The 14,368-nt window shown below is 51.0% G+C and overlaps 1 protein-coding gene and 1 pseudogene across 3 annotated transcripts; both read right to left on the minus strand.

Moving 5' to 3' along the window:
• Positions 1–65: 65 nt before the first annotated feature.
• On the minus strand, positions 66–11,319 carry B3gnt3 (UDP-GlcNAc:betaGal beta-1,3-N-acetylglucosaminyltransferase 3). Of its 3 annotated transcripts, none has more exons than XM_006509753.4 (3): positions 11,240–11,319; positions 2,010–2,592; positions 66–1,848 (listed from the first exon to the last, which is right to left on the minus strand). In XM_006509753.4, the coding sequence occupies exons 2-3, from the start codon at positions 2,574–2,576 to the stop codon at positions 1,297–1,299; spliced, it is 1,119 nt and encodes a 372-aa protein (XP_006509816.1). In that variant the 5' UTR covers positions 2,577–2,592; positions 11,240–11,319; the 3' UTR covers positions 66–1,296. The 3 variants fall into 3 exon arrangements, with proteins under 3 accessions (XP_006509816.1, XP_006509815.1, NP_082465.3); XM_006509752.4 differs by lacking the exon at positions 11,240–11,319 and adding an exon at positions 10,367–10,521; NM_028189.3 differs by lacking the exon at positions 11,240–11,319 and adding an exon at positions 10,411–10,493 and having other exon boundaries at positions 412–1,848.
• Positions 11,320–12,697: 1,378 nt separating this feature from the next.
• Gm18860 (predicted gene, 18860) lies at positions 12,698–13,729 on the minus strand (annotated as a pseudogene).

The raw sequence follows: 14,368 nt of genomic DNA on the forward strand, positions 1-14,368 counted from the left end.
AGCCAGGGCTACACAGAGAAACCATGTCTTGAATAAACAAAAACAAACAAACAAGTAACCAGAAATCTTATAGGAAAGTGTTCTCATTTTGATCCCAGGTATGGGGTGTGGGAATGCTTCTGCCAGTCCCCAGCACCTGACTATGCATTGCTTTGTGCTATAGCAGATGCGATTTTGCAGCTTCTGCAATTGTGTGATGTTTGGAATTCTGGGGACTCATTAGAGGGTTTATAAATGCTAGGGACCCAGAGGGTGGGTTGTTCTTGTTAGTGGAGGTTTGCTAAGTAGTCATCCTCGAAGAAGAAACAAGGACAAGAAAAAACTAGATATTTTGACAGGGAAGATCAAAACTTGCCCCAAGGAATCAGCAGGATTAACAGTAACAGCAGGTCTAAAAGTAACATTACCACCTTTCCAAGCGCTGAGACTTTATTGGGTAATCTCTTTTCTTTCCTCTATACTTTTTTCTCTCCTGTCTGGTGTTGGGGAGGGGTTGCAATTTTGGAAGAAAAAGAACCCACAAAGTAGCTACAGGGAAGGGAGCAAGGGGAGGCAGGAGCCACATACAGCCATGCTGTAGATGTGAACATGTTGCAATGAGTTAATATTGAAGGTCAAAGAGAGGTGGGGTAGAGCAGCCGGTGTTAAAACATGAGTAGTGCTGAAAACTAAAAAGGCACTGGCGAGATGACTCAGTTAATGGAGGCACTTGCTGCCAAGCCTGAAGATTTGAGTTCAAGTCCCAGGACCCAAACAGAGAGGAAGACAGGACCTGGCTCCCTTCCTAAATAGATAAAATTAAAACGTGGCAGAGCCCTGAGTTTTATCTTAACCTTCCCCCTACAATCACGTTCAACCTTCTATGGACTTTATTTCCTGCCAGCCCGGTCTGTGGGACACAGGACCCCTCCTGCCCCTGTGGTTCTCCAAGTTCTTGGGAGACACTAGTGGGGGTCAAGTCAAGATCTCTGAGCACCTCAGTTTAAAATCCACCTTGTTCCTCTGCCCAATTCCTTGGGGGCCTGAGAGAGGCCAAGGCCCAGAGCCTAAAACCCATGGGCTCTGTCCACAGCAGTTTTTGCTTAGCGGCCACTTAGAGCCACTCAGAGTTGGCTAGACTCAGAGTTCCTGCTGTGAACAGTACCAAGAGGGTTTCCAAGCGTACTTAGGAGTTTGCCCTATGAACTCCTCAGACCCACCTTTCTGCCCCTCACTTTGAACTTCTCCTTGAAGCCAGCCCTTTGCACGTGGATGAGGCAGGACATGAGCTAGGGGATGTCAACTCCCCCAAACCTCTCAGTAGGCGGGGCTCTGCCTGCCGCAGAGGAGCTGGGGCTGGTTCAGCGCATCCCACATCAGCAGCATCTCGAAGGGCAGGAAGCGGTGCACGAGGAGCAGGTCGCGGTAGAAGCAGGGGTCGAAGGATGACACACGTGGGCTAGGGGGGAAAACCCCCGCAGTGCGCACTCCGCTGTGCGTCCCGGGAGCCAGACCCTGCTGCTGCAGACACATGCCCAGGAACACGTCGTCGATTGGGAACATGGGGAGGACGCGCGCGGCGCGACGTAGGGCGGCCACGGTAAAACGCGACAGCAGGAAGCCGCCGCCACCACAGTAGGGCGGGTATCTGTCCTCCGCCATCACCAGAGCGGGGATGAAGTACTTGCTCCAGGGCACCCGGATGGGACCCACGTTCTGGATCAGGTGCCCCACGAAGAGGTGTTGGTCCGGGTCGTGGTCCTGCAGGTAGGTGACCATGTTGTCCGTGTGTGCGAACACATCGTCGTCCCCATTGAGCACGAAGCTGGCGTTGGTACAGTAGGTTAGCTGCCACTCCAGGAAAAGGACCTACGGATGGAAGGGGTGGGGGCAGGAGCGGGTTTGTGGGCTGGCAAAGCACCAGAAGTCCTCCCTGTTGTAAACCCTCCCCTCTCCCGATATCTCTACGTGGGTCTCGTATGCATACTTCAAAACCCCACGTCCCGTGCCTTCCCCCACGTCTCACCCACCTGCTTAAGCGTCAGGTTAAAGAAGGAGTCATGGAAATCCCACTGGAGAATGTCGCCGTATTTCTGCGCTTCCAGCTCCAGCAGTCGGTTGTATTTGCGTGCTTGTTGTGGGTCGCGGTCTGAGCCCACAAGGAAGAGGCGGCGCAGTGGCGCCCCACGCACCCGTCTCTCGCGCGCCCACGTCGTGCGCAGCATCTGGCGGCGCCCATAGTTTGCAGGCGAGGACTTGATGGCGAGCAGCAGGAACACGGGCTCCGCGCACTTGGTAACCCGCGGCTCTCGGAGCACTGGGAAGTCGCGGCAGTGGCGGTAGAACAAGAAGTCGCGCACGTGTAAGGGCAGCCCCGCGAAGTCGGGGTGCGAGGACACGGATAGATTAGCTCGGCACCGGGCGGGGTGTGTGCGTGGGTGGCCCGTGGCCCACCCGGGGTTGTCTTCAGGCTCCTTGGACCTCTCAGGGGCAGAGCAGCTGGGCGGTGACTTGCTGGTCAGGAGCAGCAGCAGCACCAGCAAGGCGACCAAGACCAGGAGGAGGATCTCGTAGGGGCTCTGCCTTGGCAGCCGCATGGCGTGGGGGCGGAGCCTAGAGCAAGGTCACAGATCTGTGAGTTCCCGCCGACCCAGCCTCCTCGCTCCCCTCCCCGAAGCCGGCATTGACTGGCGCTGAACTTGAACCCACCCCTGGTCCCCACGGCCCTTCGACCCCACCGAAGTTTTCTTCAAACTCAGAGAGATCCTCCTGCCTCTACCCCCTGAGTGCTGGGGCTAAAGATGTGAATGCCTGTCCCACCAGGAAACTTTTATTCCTCCCTCAAAACCCATTTTGGATGATCGTTTTTTCCAGGCTTCCCTCATTCACGCCCCACCCCACCCCCGCCCCGCCTTGACCCGTCAGGTCCCATTGTGGCCTCTCCCAGCATGAGTTGGGCACAGAGGCAGAGGCAGACAGAACTTGATGTTTGTGATAAACTCTTACAAATCTGTCAGCTCCCAGCTCTAATGATCTCGATTTTAGGAAGCCCAGGCTGACCTCAAACTTGCTCTGGAGATGAGGATGGACCTGAGCTGTCCTCAGGTCCTGAGAGCTGGGATGAGAGCTTTCATTAGGCCTGGCTCTCTTGTCTGATGTTAGCCCTCCCCAGAGCTGCAACCCCCCCCTCCCCGGCTCCCAGCCTCCTGTGTATGGCCTGTGTTGTCTGTGGTGTGTTCTAGTCCTAAAGGGTGTTGCTGCAGCATACAAGTGTTAGATCAAACTCTTACTCCTTCATCAAACACTGTTGGCACTCAGGAGCACACCTTCACCCCTGGGACCCAGAGTTGTCCCCCCATCCTGGCTATGTGCCCCACATGCACTGACAATCTTGTCTGCAGGAATGCAGGGACACCATGCCACCCCTAAGTCATAGCACACAAAGTGTTTGTTGAAAGACTATCGAACCTTCCCCCTTACCTCAGTTTGTTTTGGGGTATCCGCTGTCCTGAGTGGTACCTAGAACCCTGTGCGCCATTAACAAGTGTCCTTGAGACTGTAGGCATCAAGCAAACCCATGGCGCTAGTGCCTGCACAGAGGCTGGTTTCCTGGTTCTTTGCCATGGGTTCTGCTGTGTGACTCTGACACAGTGGCTTAACCTCTCTGAACCTCCAGGTATAACAAGATGAACCCTATGCAAAAGCACCAGCGATCTCCTGCCACAGGACCTTAGCACAGACTGTTACAGATTTGTAAAAATCCTTCACTGTAGCTGTCTTTTTGCTACATTGTGAGAGTTTTTGTTCCAACCTTCTCCACCCTTTCAACCCCCTAGTACTAGATAGCAGAGAAGAAAAGAGAAAGGGGAAAGTGGTGGTGTTATCATTACAAGACTTTCTGATGCTTAAAAGTGACTAGTTCCTTGGGGGCAAGTTTGATTTTCACCATCAGGAGAAGCTAATTTCTTCTTTGCTTGCGACTACTTAACAAACAAGTAACAACCACCACCCATCCCCCACCTCTCTGGGTCTAAGCATTTATATACTATGGAGGTTTGAATATGCTTGGTCCAACACTATTAGGAAGTGTAGCCTTGTGGGACCCTCCTCCTAACCACATGAGTGCCAGTCTTTTCCTTTCTGCCTTTGGACCCACATCTGCCTGGATGCTGCCTGGAGACTAAACCTCTGAAACCGTAAGCCAGCCCCAATTAAATGCCCTTTATAAGAGTTGCTGTGGGCTCTCTAATGCCAGCACCACCTCTCGCTTGCCAAGCTCCAGCCGAAGGAGAAATGGGGTAACTAAGGAGGTGCCCATACCATGGCTCGTACAAAGCAGATTGCCCTCAAATCCACCGGTGGTAAAGCACCCAGGAAACAACTGGCTACAAAAGCCGCTCGCAAGAGTGCGCCCTCTACTGGAGGGGTGGAGAAACCTCATCGTTACAGGCCTGGTACTGTGGCACTCTGAAATCAGACGCTATCAGAAGTCCACTGAACTTCTGATCCGAAAGCTCCCCTTTCAGCGTCTGGTGCAAGAAATTGCTCAGGACTTCAAAACAGATCTGCGCTTCCAGAGTGCAGCTATTGGTGCTTTACAGGAGTCAAGTGAGGCCTATCTGGTTAGCTTTTTTGAAGATACCAATCTGTGTGCTATCCATGCCAAATGTGTAACAATTACACCAAAAGAGATCCAGCTAGCACAGCCGCATACGCGGAGAACGTGCTTAAGAGTCCACTATGAGGGGAAACATTTCATTCTCAAAAAAATTTTGTTTCCTCTCCTTCCTGTTATCAGTAGTTCTGAATGTTAGATATTTTTTCCATGGGGTCAAAGGTACCTAAGTATATGATTGCGAGTGGAAACACAGGGGACAGAATCAGGTATTAGCAGTTTCTCCATGTTCATTTGTGTGTGAATTTTTAATATAAATGCAAGATGTAAAGCATTAATGCAAGCAAAATGCTTCAGTGAACACATTTCAACAGTTCTACTCTATAACAATTATAAATAAACCTGCTAAAATTTTCTGGACAATGCCAGCATTTAGTTTTTTAAAAAATAAGTGAACTTCTTATTGACAGCAACTAAATGGAGTCTGTAGCATTTTTATCACACAGTAGATTCCATCCGTTCACTGTACTTTTCTAACTGGGTTGTCCTACATACAAGTACATGTTTTTAGTGTCTATCTTCTGTGCTGTTCCTGTAAGTTTGCTATTAAAATACACACACACACACACACACACACACATATACACATATATACACAGAGAGAGAGAGATGCAGTGGTCATGGTGTCTCTTCACAGCAATGGAAACCCTAAGACACACACCTTCTGAAAAGTCCCCACAATTCCAGTAGTCACACAATTGCAGAAATCATCTGCAACTAGCAAAATTACACTTCTGCTAGAGCATGAAGCAAATCATAGTCAGCTGCTGTGGACAGTCCGAAGTAGCACTATATCCCACACCTGGGATTAAAATGAAAAACATATAATATTTCTGTGTTTTTCAAAGAAACCAAAACTCCAAAAGTCTTACTACACCTTGCATAGGAAACATTTCATAAGCTGCACAGTTTGCCCAGGCTATGGACAGATTCTATGAGCCACACCCCTTGCTATGGATTGGAAATACTTTCATTAGTTCATTCATTCATTCATTCATTCATTCACTTGATAAGTACATATTGGACTCTCAGGTTTTTCTGAAGTTTGAGCAGCTTTAGCTGATTTATTTTGTGTGCCTGGCCCTTTAAAGGACCCTATGGCCTTCAATGTTGACTGCCTCTTGGAATTCTGGGAACAGGGAGCGTAAAAATAAAAATGCCAGCCAAGGCTGAGAGGAGGGTAGGATCAGAGAAGGACATTGCTGTGAGAAGAAAGACTGAGAGGGAGAGATGAAGACAGCTGATAGGGCAGAGGGCTAGCAGACCAAGAAGAGAAGACAGTTGGTGACAATTGTGTCAGGAGAAGCTGAGCTGAGCTGAGCCAGAGAAAACATTGTGAGGAGAACCCAGGGGAAACCCACAAAAAGCACCTGAAAATAAAGAAAGAGGACAAAAGAGAGAAAAGAGAGAAAGAAGAAAGGGGGGGGGTAGAGAGATGGCTTAGTGCTTAAGAGCACTGACTGCTCTTCCAGAGGTCCTGAGTTCAATTCCCAGCAACCACATGGTGGCTCACAACCATCTGTAATGGGATCTGATGCCCTCTTTTGGGGTGTCTGAAGATAGCAATGGTGTACACACACACACACACACACATCTTTCAAGGAAGGAAGGAAGGAAGGAAGGAAGGAAGGAAGGAAGGAAGGAATAGCTACAGGCAGGGAAGAGACTCCTCCTATCTAGGCTTGACCTAACACCTAGGCTAGACCTCTTCTTTGCCTGTGAGACCACCTAAGGCCTAGGCTAGACCTCTTGCTGGGAAGCAGAGAGCGATCCCTTCTCTCTCTCTCTCTCTCTCTCTCTCTCTCTCTCTCTCTCTCTCTCTCTCTCTCACACACACACACACACACACACACACACACACACACACACACACACACACACACACCCCAATGTGGAAGTCTGTAGTTAGGGTCTGGTTTCTTAAATAACCCAGTTATGTTATGAAAACATGTTTTTCTTTAAATCCTGGGTGGGATGTGGGGCTGCTTCAGACTCCATGGAAGCTGACCATTTGCCTTATGTGTGTTCCAGCAGGGGCGTGATCCTGCCAGCTGCAGATAGTTCAATTCTGAGGACTCGGGGGAGGGTATAAATGCCAGAGGCCAGAGAGGGGCAAGAGAGCTTGAAAGAGAGGTGGAGGTTTGGAGGAGGAGGAGGAGGAGGAGGAGGAGGAGGAGGAGGGGGAGGAGGAGGAGGAGGAGGAGGAGGAGGAGGAGGGGGAGGAGGAGGAGAACACTCCTCCTGGTTGCTATTGTTGCAGTTTGAAAAGAAGTTTGAGATATCCTGACAAAATGAATTGGACTTGCACCTATTCAGCAGGAAGTAGTCTAAAGAGAACAACACCCCTTTTTCCTGAAACCTTCTTTCTCCCCTATCTGGAGTTGGTGTGTTGGAAGGAATCAGGGATGGGAGAGTGGTATACAAAACCCCAATAAAGTAGTTATACATACAGGAGAGGGAGGTGGCTGGCCTGGCTGGGGACCTTGAAGAATATGTATGGGGAGATGAGAAACCTCTGGGGCTTTGTATAGGGACACTGGGGAGGGAACCTGTGTGGGTGGGTGGGGTGTAGCCTGTGAGTGAATGCTGCTGGCCTGGATGCCCCGACCATCAGCAGGGCACTGTGGGACATGGTGTCAAGAAACACAAGGTTACAGATGTGAGGATTCAGAGTGATTCTGCTCTGCCCCTGACTGTCAGACAAGTTCTGCCCAGGGCTGTTTGTACCAGGAAGCAATTTGAGCTGCTTCCTCCCAGTTCCGGAAGTTGAAATAAGACAGAGGAAGCAGGCCTTTCCTTGTGCTTCCAGCATCAGTACAGCGATGGCTGCTGCCTGCATTGGCAATGGGAATTACACCAAGGAGACATCATATCACCAGTGTCTGCTGGAGAGATGGGGCTAAAGAGGGCAAAGGGAATCCTGTAGTGAGGGGCTCGGAGGTGGCTCAGGGGTGGAGCTCCTGCCGAGCTGTGCTAGGCACTGGGCTTACTGCCCCTCACCCACTGCATTGGTAGTGAATACCTTTAGTCCCAGCAGGCAGAGGCAGGAGGATCTCTATGACTGTGTGGCCAGCCTGGCCTATAGAGTGAATTCCAGGACAGCCAGGGCTACACAAAGAAACCCTGTTCCCAAAAAAAACAAAGACAAACAAAAACCAAAACTCAAAAAGCATAAAAAGCCATGGGTGTGTGCCCAGAGACCCAATGACTAATTCCTGAATATTTGAATAGTTCCTAAGCCCCCAAGACTCACAGCTGCTGTGCTATCTTGTCCAAGAAGCAAAAAATAAACAGTTTGAGAACTGCTCACAAAACCTTCTTCCTGGGTGCTAGGCTGGAAAAGGGCCATGACCCATGTCATAGACAATATTGCCCTGAAAAACACAGTTCCCAGACACTGGCTACACAATTAATTATTGACCAGTTAATATTGCTGAATTCGGTCATTAATTACAACAAACTAACCAAATGTTAATGAGCCACAGAACATAAGAAAATGTTGCTTCTTCTGCCGGGAGTGGTGGCGCATGCCTTTAATCCCAGCACTTGGGAGGCAGAGGCAGGCGGATTTCTGAGTTTGAGACCAGCCTGGTCTACAGAGATAGTTCCAGGACAGCCAAGGCTACACAGAGAAACTCTGTCTCGAAAAAAACCACACACACACACACACACACACACACACACAAAACCACAAAAAAAAGAAAGAAAAGAAAAGAAAATGTTGCTTCTTAATGAGACGTTGCGTATTAATTATTCACTGCATATTGATGAGCCATTGCATAGGAAGGACACATTGGATACTGAAGAGGCACTGGCTAATCAATGTGTCAAAGTTGAACTGGATGCCTCATCAGTCGACATGCACGCACAGGTCGATGGCCAATGACCTGACTTTTGGCTCACAGACCGAGGTTCATAGCGCTGCTGCTGTGACTATTAATGAACTTCATCGGAATATTAATGACTTTAGCTAAATATTAATGAGATTCATCTTGATATTAATGACCCATAGAATGCTCATTACTATGTGTGGTTCAAACACTGAGTCTTAATGATGGGCTTGGTTATTTCTTTATGAATATTCATGAGCCCTGGCTCCCCCTGCCCTGGGTGGAAACGGTCTTGTGCCCTTGGCCCTGACTTGGCAGCGGCCTTCAGAAGGCTACTGAGGTAGAGGAATGACACGTGCTCAAAGAGGCATCAGGGTGGATACTGACACGCTCAGACGTTCTGGATCATTCTCCCAGAGTGAGGGATGCGGAGGATGCTGGGTGCTTCAGGGACAGTTCCTTCTGTGCGTCCCAGCTGGACGTGGGGTCCCCAGGTTGGTGTTTGTCCCTGTGACCCTGAGCCCGGGGTCACCCAGCGCTTAGCTGGGTAGGACGAGCTGATCAACTGACCCCATGGCAGCTCCGTTCAGGTTTGTACTAGCTCCTTAACCCTGGGCAATTTTCTTTTTACGAGGAACTTGGAATTTTACCGACAAAAAGAGAGTTCCTATAAAGATAAAGCTTCGGAGGCCCAGGTCTTGATGGCCCTGCTTTCACACCCCAGCTTTCCGGAGGTAACGCCCTGCCTTCACACAGCTTCTCCGAGGCTACACAGCGTCCCCCAGCCCCCCACCCCCAACCGGGAAAGAAAGCCCAGCCCGGCCCACTTCCCAGACAAGGAAACGGAGGCTGGGAAGGTGCTGGCCATTTCCTTGCCCTTCCAATTAGCAGAGCAGCCTCATAGGCCTGGCGTCTGGGGTCACCCTAGATCCCTACCCTCTAAGCGGGTCCCATTCTCTCGTCCCTCTTCCGGTGACGTTTACACCAGGATTACAATAACCTCTTTAATTTTTACAATCAAGATAAAATGTCACAGACACAAGATCCCTGTAATCAAGAGTAAAGTAAACACGCCGGCCCCAGCCCCACCCTTGCTGGGCTGTTAGCGCCTCCTGAGGGGACCCGAGGCAGGGGATCAGCTTAGCACAGGGACTTGGACCAGGCACCCACTTCTGCCTCCAGCGCCCCTCCACGCAGGACAGGGAACAAAAGTCCGCGGGGTTCCAGACCTCGGAGGGGGCAGCAGAGTAGTCTCCTGGGGCCCCTACAGGATCTTCGCAATCTCAGCTATTGAGGGGAAACGCCACGCCCAGGGGAAGGGATCCGGCCTGGGCTGGCTGCGCAAACACTGACCAGATGGGCACCAACTAATGTCCCCTAAGCGGCCGCACCTTCTCCTCCTGACTCCACAGAGTGTGACAGGCCAGGATGAGAAAGTGAAAGTGGGGACCCGAGACCAAGCACTCAGGAGGAAGGTAGACTGTTCAAAGACAGTCTCAGAAAAAAAAGGAGAAAAAAGAAAAGAATGGGAAATTTACCCCAAAGCGTCAGAACCTCGGTTAGCAATACAGACTATCAATTTAACTATGCTGCCACCACCACGCCTCGCAGTTTACTTCACCACAGCCTAACTCCCATACAGGGAAAGTTTCACAAACTCGAACAGGGGAAACCGAGTCAGAGCCGAGGCCACCCGGCTGTGCAGACACTGGGGAAAACGCGGGCTTCTGATCCTGGAAAGTAGCGGGGCTACTTCGCGGCGTCTAAGAGACCCGGAGCCCAGGAGTATGGCCGGGGCTGCGGAGCATCTTCAGCACGGTGCAGCTAGAAAGCGCCACAGATTTCAACTTCGCACCACCCCACCCGAGACCCTGGCACTCACTGCGATCGCGGGCTCCAGACAACCCCGGAGGCCACACTGTTTACCTGGGCGACCGCCTTGAGCTGGCTCTTGGCTACTCGCCTTCCTCCGCTTCTTCCCTGTTCTCCCTTTCCCGCTCCTCCCTCCAGTGAGTCGAGCTTCCTAGTAGCCAAGGAGAAAGTCTCCCTCCTTCCGCCCTCACCCCCCCCCCCCCCCCGTCTAGTTCCTTTCCCTTGCCCCTCCCCGTCCTGTTCTTCACTGTGGTCATGTTCTTCCCCACCTGTCTTTCTACCTGGACTTTGGCCCTTCCCCTCCCTCTAGGCGCCACCCTGCGTCCAGATTTACCCGAGAAGGTCCACGTCTCCACCCTCCTTCCCTCTTTCTTGGCCATGCCCATTCACTTTTATCCCTAACCCCCACCTCCTCCAGTGGACCTCTATTCCCAACCTGACCTCTTCCTCCTCCAGTCCTACCCCTCCCCTGGGAGTCTAACTCCCTCCAACCCCTCCTTCATTTAGAGCCCCATCTTCCTCTTCCACGCCACGAGAGGGAGCAGGAGCTCCCCTGTCCTGAGCAAGTCTGTCTGTCTGTCCCCTACTGCAGCGCCTCTCCCACAGCTCAGCCCAGGCTTCAACCTCCGCCCTCCTTCCTCATTTCAGCCCCTGCTGTAGCCTCTTGCCTCCCTCCCAGCCCCCCAGCTCAGCCAATGCTGCAGCTGCCCCCCCTCCTCCCTCTTCTCCTGAGGAAACATTCAGCCTGGAGGAGAGTGAGCTCAGAGACTTAGAAGATCCCAGGACCTTAAAACCTGTTGGTAGGCCCTCCAACTCCTAAATGCCAGGATCAGGTGTAAATCTCCTAGGAGCGTCCCCAACCACGCCCTTCCTCAGAAGTTACCTCAAAAACTTGGTGGTCTTAACTCTGAGTCCCAGGCCCTAGTAGCCTGCTGGAGGGAGAAGTAAGCTCCTAAACCGGAAACTGAGTCCTCCTGACACTGGCTCCCTGGACCAGTACACAGTGGGCAGAGCTCCAGGATTGTCCCTTGACGTGGTAATCCTTCCCTGAGTGCACCCAGAGGTCACAGCAGCCCTATTCACGGGCACTGGGATATTAGTGAACCATAAAAATGATTGAAGAGGCCCTGCTGTTGAGTGACAGCAGCTAGTACAAACGTCCCACCTGTGTCACACGGCAGAAAAATCCACAGACAAGGAGCAGGTCAGGGGCGGGAGGGATGATCTTGTGGGGGCAACCATGTTCTGGCAATGCAGCAGGTAAGGCTGCCGGGGGCCATGTTAACTGCCACTCACTCCAGCTCCCTGCCACAGAAAACACCTCTTCTGGCTCCTGCTCAGAATGCAGGTGACTCAGCCTGGACCTGCCTGACAAATGTTCACTCACTGCATAGTTGAGGTTTTGGAGTCACTTCGGTGAAAACGGCAATGGCATTATAAACAGGCAAGGACACCCCACCCAAGGCTCTGCCCCAGCTGCTGGGACTCACCCTCCTGAGATAAGCACCTATCTCCCTGGCTCTGGGAGGCCTGGTGAGGGAAGCCAGGCCAGAGAAAAAGGACTCCTGTGTTTTCAAAGCTGCCCTGCCTTCCTGTACCCCAAGGAGAGCAAATTAAAGCCACCAGGAGGTGCCATGTTCTCAGCACTTATCAGATGGGCCAGTGTCTTAGTTAGGGTTTTACTGCTGTGAACAGACATCATGATCAAGGCAAGTCTTATAAGGACAACATTTAATTGGGGCAGGCTTACAGGTTCAGAGGTTCAGTCCATTACCATCAAGGTGGGAGCATGGCAGCAGCATCCAGGCAGGCATGGTGCAGGAGGAGCTGAGAGTTCTGCATCTTCATCTGAAGGCTGTTAGGAGAACACTGACTTCCAGGCAGCTAGGACAAGGGTCTTAAAGCCTAGGCCCACAGTGACACACCCACTCCAACAAGGCCACACCTCCTAATACTGCCACTCCCTGGGCTAAGCATATACAAACCATCACATTCCACTCCATGGCCCCCATAGACTTGTTCAAATACATGAGTCTTTGGGGGCCATATCTAGTCATAGCATAATAAAAAAGTACAATAAATTCAACTTTCAAGATCCCTGTAGTCTATAGCAGTTTCAACAATGCTAAAAGTTCAAAGTTTAGTTTCTTCTGACATTTATCCAATCACTTAACTGTAATCCCCAAAGCAAGATAGGAAACCAGGTGGGCAAGCTCCAAACTCTGCATCTCCATGTCTGATGTCAAAGCAGTCTTCAGATTTCCAACTCCTATTCATTTTTTTTTAAGAGTCATAGACATTTTACTGGTTTGTTTCAGACATCCTGGAGATTTAAAAAAGTGTCCATGGAGCCATGGATGCTGGTGGCAGGAGGCAGCAGAGGGGCATGAAGACGAGGAAGACTTGTTTACAAGTTCAGAGCAAACCCCCTCCTGGATCTAAAATAAAGGCATCTTTAAACAAAAACCCAAAGTCTCTGCTTGGAGCAGATGCAGGTCACAGTCGGCATGGTGCACGGACCGCATGGTGCACGCACCATCACTGCTGCATGTTGTTGATCATGGCCAAGATGCTCATCTTCTCCTGGGCACAGTCCACATCCTCATTCTGCTTCTGGGCCACCCCTGTGCCCAGGCCATAGAGGCGCCCACAATACTTGGCATCGTCAATACTGTCCTCAAAGAATAGCTCTTTCATCCTGAAGAAAGCCATCCCTGTCAGCAGAGAGTCTGAGCCTGCTTGATGCTGCCTTCCAATCCTCTGCAGATCCAACTGATCAGCCACCTCCTGAAGGCCTCCCTTCAGATTTTGCAGCTCTTCATCAGGTATTTCACATTGTAAATGGACGGGAAGAAAAGATTCAGGATGTGAAAGAACTCGTGTTCTTCTTCCGGCAGTCGAGAGTCTGTTAGCAGCTTTACCATGTAGCCAAAATCATAACCACTGTGAAATGAAAGCCACTTGACGTTGTCACAGAGAACCACTCCCGATGTCATAAGCAGCTCTGCAAAGTGCAGTGTATCAATCCCTTTCTCCTCGTGTTTCTGGAACTGCAGCCTTGAGTTTGCAAGCAGATCTATGGAATCCTGGGAGTACATATCCTCAGTCAGGTTGAACTTGAAGTTGAACTGCCACGTGTTGATTCCAGATGGGTACTCCCCCTTCTCGTTGGTGAACGTAAGGCCCAGCTGGATGATTTTAAGAAGGTCAACATTGCACCGCAGAAGCTGATACTGGTAATCTATGGAGCTTTGAAATTCACCGATCGGCCATACAACAACACCTGGGAACTCTGTGTCCCTGGCTGGCAGCCCCCGCCGAGTGCGGGGCACGGCAGCGGCCCTTGACTCCTCCCTCTCCTCCCTCTTGCCCCCCTCCTTTTCATTTTTGTTGACTGCAACAAACTTCTTTTCCTGGGCTGGTCTCACTCCCTGTTAGCAGCTTTCCTCAGCAGATAGCCCACGGCTCTGGCACCTCAAACATCTTAGCAGCTTCAATGTCACAACTTCTTGTTTCAGTGTCTTGAGATCCACACATGATCTTCTGGGCTCCTCCAAAGGGCTTGGGTCACATCTTCAGCTTTGCCCTTTGTAGCACTCTAAGCTCAGGTTGATCCACTCCACTACCACTGCTGTTCTTGGTGATCATCTTATGGTACTGACATCTCCAATACACCGGGGTCTTCCGCTGCAACTAGGCTTCACCAATAGCCTCTCATAGGCTCTCTTCATGGTACCAAGCCTCACCTCCTTTGCATGACCCCTTCAGTCCTGGGCCATTAATTGCAAGCGAGGCTGCATCTTCACCAATGGCCTTCCATGGCCTCTTACAGTGCCAAGCCCCAGCTGTTCGTCATGACTCCTTCATGCCTTCAAAACCAGTACCATCTGGGTTACTCTTACACATTACCAAGTCCAGCCACAGCATGAAGTACAACCTTGACTATCTCTGGAACACAGCCTCTGTCTCAGAAAACAGTTCCCAGAAGATTTCACCTCAGCAATGCTGGTTT

This window comes from Mus musculus, chromosome 8 (genome assembly GCF_000001635.26).
Source record: "Mus musculus strain C57BL/6J chromosome 8, GRCm38.p6 C57BL/6J".
NCBI lineage: Eukaryota > Metazoa > Chordata > Mammalia > Rodentia > Muridae > Mus > Mus musculus.